General features: G+C 46.7%; 1 protein-coding gene across 1 annotated transcript; it reads left to right on the plus strand.

Moving 5' to 3' along the window:
- Positions 1 to 491: 491 nt before the first annotated feature.
- On the plus strand, positions 492 to 2,616 carry LOC110709294 (protein FAR-RED IMPAIRED RESPONSE 1-like). Its single transcript, XM_021887508.1, has 2 exons — positions 492 to 1,876; positions 2,373 to 2,616. The coding sequence occupies exons 1-2, from the start codon at positions 492 to 494 to the stop codon at positions 2,614 to 2,616; spliced, it is 1,629 nt and encodes a 542-aa protein (XP_021743200.1).
- Positions 2,617 to 7,388: the final 4,772 nt, after the last annotated feature.

Raw genomic sequence — 7,388 nt, forward strand, 5'->3', positions numbered from 1 at the left:
TAGTTCATACTTTTAGAAAAATAGAATTCAAAACTTGCTTGTTTATTTCATAAGTTGTGCAATTGAACTCGCAAATTGAAGTCATGCATCAATAATTTCAGTTCTCCTACTCGCAAATTAATTTTTATTCGGGTAATTTTGTTAAGGTATGATTTTAGAATACCTAATTTCTGAATTGCTTTAGTAGCTCATGCTTTTAGAAAAATTGAGTTGAAAACTTGTTTGTTTATTTCATAAGTTGTGCAATTGAACTCGCAAATTAATTTTTGAATGGCAATTGAGTGTGTGTAATTGTTTTTGGTTGGTTCTAATCTATTTTTATGCTTCTGAGTCGGGTAATTTTGTTTTGGCAATTGAACATTTGATTGTGAAAATATGTTTGAATATGGGTTTTTGTGAAAATATGGAAACTCTAGTGATATGGAAAATCTAAAAATTGTGAGAATATGGGTTTTTGTGTGTCAATTATGGTTGTAGTGATCTCTTATACCATGGATGTGGGTGATGGTGATCTTAATCCTCCTGGTGTTGTTAAATGTATTAATTTGGTTGAGGACGTAGTTGACCCCAACCTAGAATTTGTTCAAGATTCTGGCTGTGAGGGAAGCATGGAAAATATGGAGTTGAATCCGAGCTCAAACATGTGTTTTGAATCTGGTTGTGTGGGGAATGGGATAAGCATGGAAAATATGGAACTGTTGAACCCTAGCTCTCCTCTCATTGGATCACAGCAGGTTGTCTACACATCTCCTATACAGACAGTTCGCACTGTCCAGACTGTTAAGACTGTTGTATCAACTAATGTGCCCCTTTTTGAACCTCCAAAGGAGGGTATGGTATTCAAGAGCTGGGAGGACATAGAGGAGTACTTCAAAATGTATGCTTTTAGTAATGGATTTGGTGTAACTAGAGTGCAGGGTTCTTTTCCTAAGGCAACTAAGGAGCGTAGGGGTACTAGGTGGAGGTGTGAATGCTGGGGTCCCCTGAACATGAGGGCCCTAAGGGAGGCCAAGAAGAGGGCCAAAGCAATGGAAGTCGGTGGAACTGGGGGCAAGGTAAACGGTGTAATAAGGGTGGATGAGCTGAAACAAGGAAAGAGAAAGTCTAAAAATTGCTTTTGTCCTGCAAACATTTATGCAAGTGTTAACGATGCGGGTGAGTGGGTTATACGGTTAGCCGAACAAGAACATCATGGCCACAAACCAACCCCGACAAAGGCAAATCTAGTGAAAGAGTACAGGTTGAAGCATTACACTTCATCTGTACGCAAGAAGCTAATGAAGTTCTACGAAGAGGGTGTTCCTGTTAAGAAAACACATGGATGCTTGTCCCATGAAAAAGACAAACTCCTTAATGTGAAGGACCTAGAACACGAGGTATACAAAGCTAAGAAGTTGAAAATGGAAGGAGGCGATGCCATAACAATGATGAAGTATTTTGAGAAGATGCAAGCCGACAACCAAAACTTTTATCATGCACATCGGTTGGATGAAGAAGGGCGGCTAAAGGATGTGCTATGGGTGGATGCTAGGAGTCGTGCGGCCTACGAAGATTTCGGAGACGTGGTATGTTTTGATGCCACGTACTTGACCAACAACTACGAGCTCCCTTTTGCAAATTTTGTTGGCGTGAATCATCATGGTCAATCAATTCTTTTTGGATGTGCCTTGGTATCACGCGAAGATTGTGAAACCTATTCTTGGGTGTTTACGCAATGGCTAGCATGTATGGGGAATCGGGCACCCTTGGGAATTCTTACCGATCAAGCAGCAACAATGAGAAGGCCGCTTGCAGAAATTATGCCAACAGCACGCCATAGATGGTGCATATGGCACATTATGCGAAAGCTTCCTGAGAAGCTTGGGAAATGCGAGTTGTAAGTGTATCCTTAACTTTTGTAAATGTGCATACTACTTGTCTTTTGCATAACAATTGATTCACCCCCCCTTCCCTTAAATATGGAGCATCCTCACTTCTCATGATAAAGATCTGAGCATCTTGCTGGCAGTGTGCCCTCACAATTTTGGCATAATTTAGGCAGTGTTGTTGCTTATTGTTGTATATTCAATCTACCATAGATTTTTGTAAATGTGAATTCACTTATATTGCTACTACAAGTATGTTGCATAACAATTTATTCCCCCCCCCCCCTCTCTCTCTCTCTCTCTCTCTCAAATATGAGCATCCTCTCTTCTCATTATATAGCAAGTAGGATCTGATCATCTGATCACCAAGTAATTAATTTTGTCTTTACTTGCTGCTGTCCAGATGTGCTTGTTGTTGTTGTTGTATATTCAATCTGCCATATTAAATCGGCCATAGATTCTTTATAGTCTTATATGTATATTCAATCAACCATAAATATTTGTCAGGTATGCTGAATTCAAAAATCCTCTTAAAGCTCTCATTTATGAAAGCTTCACGGTTAAGGAATTTGAGAGTCGGTGGCTTGAGTTTATGAAGAAGTATGGCCTGGAAGAAAATGAATGGCTATGTGACCTGTTTGAAGAGCGTCACATGTGGATCCCGGCATATATGAAGGAGTACTTCTGGGCTGGAATGAAGACTACCCAACGTGTAGAAAGCATCAATAGCTTTTGTTTCGGGGTTTTCTGATGTCCTGCGGGAGAGCTACAATTCCGAGACTGGAACCGGACGCCTGTACCTGCAAAATAACGGAGACTCCTGGTGGTGGGAGCTCCGCCTCCAACGGTCAAGTTAGTACTTGATTAAGGAGTAATTAATGCGGAAATTAGAGTGAGTGGGTCTCTCTAGGTGAGAGTGTTTAATGTGAGTTTTTAGCGTAATCAGCCTGTAACTCTGGGTGTAATCAATGTGTTTTTTCCGTAATCCCCCCTTAATGAGGATTAAGGGAGGTATTTATAACCTTGGGAAAAGTGCCAATCCTAGGTTTAGGTTAACCTAGGGCCGATTGGGCTTCCCTCAGAAGTTGGGCCTGGGTGGCCGGTTTCTCCATTAGGCATGGAGTATGCCACGTGTCATGACATAACAGGTCCAAGGTGGACGAATAAGCGCGTGCCACGTGGCAAGCCCTGACAGTTCCAATGGGGGACACTTGGCAGGACCTGATTGGCCCACGTGGCGCATTCCGATTGGTGGGAGTAAAATCCCCTAATCATTTGCCCCTCACAGGTGGCACGTGACTGGTCACGTGTTACCTGTGACAGGTGCCGCACTGTAACAGGCGACGGCCTGCTACATGTGTCAGTCGGCGAAAGGCTGAGAGATTTTCCCGCCCAAATTTTGAATTCTGAAAGTGACCCTTCGCCTTCTCACTTCGCCTATATAAGGGAGAGTTGTCTTGAGTCATTTTCACACTTGAGAACTTTGTGAGAGAACATTCGGACCCCTGAACTTGCTCTGACATTTTGGACCTTTTCTGCCTACCGCCTGTTCTGACAAGCCGACTGCACAGGATTTTCAGCACTTCATCAATCGTCACTCGTTCAGGTAACTGTCGGTTCTCTTACTCTTAATTTTCTTTTTATTTTTTGAAATGGCACCACGGAAGCACACGACACGACCTAGGTTAGTGATCAGCCGGTCACCGGGGACGGCTGAATCTAGGACTAGGAGTGCCGCCTGCCCTTTTCCGGACCCATCTTTGCCCTTTATACAAAGTCCGACTGTATCTGTGTCTATGCAGAGCAGGATGGCCAGAACGAAAAAGACTGCTAGGATCTCAAATTCAGACGGCTCCTCCCACAGGGTGCCGATTAGTGAAACATCTGACCAGGCGCCAGATGTGGAAGTGAAACAAGGCGGCCTGAAAGCCGGCAATTCTGAGGGAGGAGTCATAGTGACCCCTTCCCATTTAACAGTTAACAATTCTGCTTCTTTTCAAAGAGAGGAGGCGGGCCCCTCCGGGAGAGGGGAGGAGTCGTCCTCTTCGGACTCGTCAGAGGGCGATTCCGAGTCTAGCTCTTCTGACCATGCCTCTCTGGACACAGAAGAGAGAAAAACAGCCGCCTGCAAGAGGCGAGGCTTTCTCACGCAGTTGAGAAGGGGGACAATTGGGCGGAGCCATCCGCCTCTTATCGAGAGCAAAATACCCCCTACTACTGCACGGTACCTCGGGGCCGGATCACAGCCATGCAAGAGAAAGTGGAGAGCTTTATTGCAAACCACACCATGGGCCCCGACTTTTTAGTGTTTGTGCCGGATCCAGAAGACACAGTCGTCTGGCCGGCTGGTACCAGTTATGATAGCGCCTGCTTTGGCTGCTACGAGGCGGCCATCAAGGCTGGGCTGCGCTTCCCGTTACATCCGGCTGTTCAGCGGATATTGGATGGGTATGAGTTGGGGTTATGGCAGTTAGCCCCAAACTCCTGGGTCAACGTACTCGGCTATGTGGCCGGGTGCGAACTGCACGGGGTGGAGCCGAGCTTCGAGGCCTTCGCCCATATGAACTATCTCAGCCGGACCCCTAAGGCAGGCGGTACCGGCTGGTATCAATTGACAAGCCACAGGGGCTACCTCATGACGAGAGGTAAAGCAAACAAGTGGAAGGACTGGCGGAGCACCTTCCTCATCATTGAGAGTTCAGACACTGAGCTGAACAAGCGCTTCAATAGGTGGAACAGGAATCCGCCCCTTCTTGCAGGCGGCCGTAGCATGCCGCCTGTTCCCCCCAAGGCTAAGAAAGAGATCCTTGATAAAGGACTCTTTAAAGTAGAGTCGAGGGTCGACTCTACTTCAGGGGTACGAGAGCAAGTACCCCTGCACTGCGTCCCGAGCTTCAAATGGCTCTATGACGAGTACTTTTTGGCCGCCTGTGGCCTCAGCAGTCGGTGCTCAAGAGGTAGTCGGCCTGTCGAATACTCTGTTGTTCCATACATTTCTTGTTATGACTTTTATTAACTTTGCTGTTTGTTTTTGCAGCTGACGCCATGAGCAAAATTACCGCCTCCAAGACTGCGGCGGCCATGTTGCGGGCCTCCATCATGCAACAAGCTTCAACCGACTCCCCCAAGAAGGGGGCACCCTTGGTGAGCTCCAAACCTTTCACCCTCTTTTTGGAGTCGTGTTTATGCATATACTGACTTTTTTTCTTCTTTTTTAGACGGGTGCTCCAAGGGCTTCTTCTTCCCAACAGCCGGACCCCAAGGCCCGGAGGACGGCTGTTGCGAGCTCTCCTGGATCTGCCAGGAAACATGTGGCGGCTGAGAAACAGCCGGCCACTTCTTCTAAAACTCTAACTGGGCCGCCTAGAAGTATGACGTTGTCCTTGTAAATTTTAGACTTGCTCCCTTTTTTACTAGGTCTAATCCGTTTGTTTATGCTTGTTGCAGCCGGCCCTCAGGAGCCTGACTTGGTAGAGGTGGCCAAGTCTATGATCAGAGCCGTTCCTCCAGCTGAAAAGGAGGCGGTCAGGGGTGTCGGCACCCTTGACCTAGACGGGATTGCAGGGGTCCTTGCTGAGGTATACTTAGCATATTTTTGAGTATTTGAATTCCAGGACGCCTGTTTTCTTTTTGTTTGGAAACTGACGCCTGTTCCTTTGTACTTAGGCCCTGCTCCGAGTGAACGGCCTTCGCAAGCAGCTTGACCGGAAAAACAAAGAGGTAAAGGCTGCAAAAGCTATGGCCGCCTCTGACTGTGATAAGGCAATGTTTCAAATTGCCCAAAATGAAGTTCTGACCATTGATATTCTTTATTATCAGGCGCAGGCTACCGCCGCTGTTCGGGCTCAGTTAGAGGCGGCCCAGAAGAGGAATGGCAAGCTGGAGTCGACCATCACCAATCTCAAGGCCGAGCTGAAACCTCTTCGCCTAAAAATGTACTCATACGAAGACATGGAGAAATCCTTGGCCAACGTAAAGGAACGCCTGGTGACCCAGGAGAAGAGTCTTACTCAGGAGCTCTCGGAAAAGGCCGAGCAAGAGAAGAAAGAGCTGGTCCGGGAGATGATGGAAGACTCCGCTCAAATCCAGCGCATGACTTGGGGCCGCCTCTTCCCCAATGCCGACTTTGCCTCTTGGGAAAAAACGTACCGCCAGTGTTCTGATACATATAATCAAGAGATCCTGGCGGTTGCTGAGGAAGAGGCGTTGGAGGAAGCGTTGGAGGAGGAGGAGCCGGTAGTGGCGCTTGTGCCGCTTGGGGGTAATGCATCAAAAAAGGATGCAGCTGAAGCCGAGTCCAGCAAGAAGAGTGCTGACCAGGCGGCAGCTGCTAATATTGAAGATCTGCCCCCTTCTTAAGCTTTATGTATTCTTTCCACGGCCTGCGTGCCGTTTGTTTTGTATTTACCCGGCCAGGGGGCCGGGGCTTTGAATATTTTGCCGGTCTTTAATGACCGGCTTCTTTTTAATGAATTTTTGTTTTGCTTCAAATTTGTCTAAGTATTGAATATTCTAATATCCAATTGTTCACTATACCGACTGTTTTACATGGCCGATAGTTGCAGACAGGTACGGATAGTTAGTCACGCCGCCTATGCCCCTGGACGATTGGTTGTCTGTTTCCAGGATAGACGATCAGTCGGCCATTTATCCAATCGGTATTCGAACTATTTTAAAGACTGGATCCTTTTTAGGCAGGCGGTCCTGTCATATGTAAATTTAACCAAGTAGGAAAGTGGTCTGACCAAGTGAACATGATTGTTACTTAGTTGCCAAGGAACTGAGTAGTAGAGGTATCAAGCGGTGGGTACCGGTTGTTCCCCTTTATTCGCCAATGTTTGTTGGCTTTTAACTCATAAGTTGTTAACCTAGCAGGAGTAGTGGTTGAGAGCCCCTGTTTGCGAAAAACAGGCGGACGACTCATACCTTTTAGGCTCCATACTAAGTTTGAGGGAGTGACTATGAGTTAACTTTGGAGTTACTCAATCGCCGTCACTCCTGCTTGAGTAGTAAAGGTACCAGGCGGCGGAGGCCGGCTGATCCTTTAGATTTGCCAATGTTTGTTGGCTATTAACTCAAGAGGTTACCTAGTAGGAATAGGGGTTTGAGTGCCGCTGTTTGCCAAAAAACAGGCGGTCTACTCAAACCTTTTAAGTTCCATACCAAGTTTGAGGGAATGACTATGAGTTAACGTTGGTGTTACTCAGTCGCCGTCACTCTTGCTTGAGTAGTAGAGGTACCAGGCGGCGGAGGCCGGCTAGACCCCTTGATTTGCCAAGGTTTGTTGGCTATTAACTCAAGAGGTTACCTAGTAGGAATAGGGGTTTGAGTGCCGCTGTTTGCCAAAAAATAGGCGGTCTACTCAAACCTTTTAAGTTCCATACCAAGTTTGAGGGAGTGACTATGAGTTAACGTTGGTGTTACTCAGTCGCCGTCACTCTTGCTTGAGTAGTAGAGGTACCAGGCGGCGGAGGCCGGCTAGACCCCTTGATTTGCCAAAGTTTGTTGGCTATTAACTCAAGA

Source organism: Chenopodium quinoa, unplaced genomic scaffold (genome assembly GCF_001683475.1).
Source record: "Chenopodium quinoa cultivar QQ74 unplaced genomic scaffold, ASM168347v1, whole genome shotgun sequence".
Classification (NCBI taxonomy): Eukaryota; Viridiplantae; Streptophyta; class Magnoliopsida; order Caryophyllales; family Amaranthaceae; genus Chenopodium; species Chenopodium quinoa.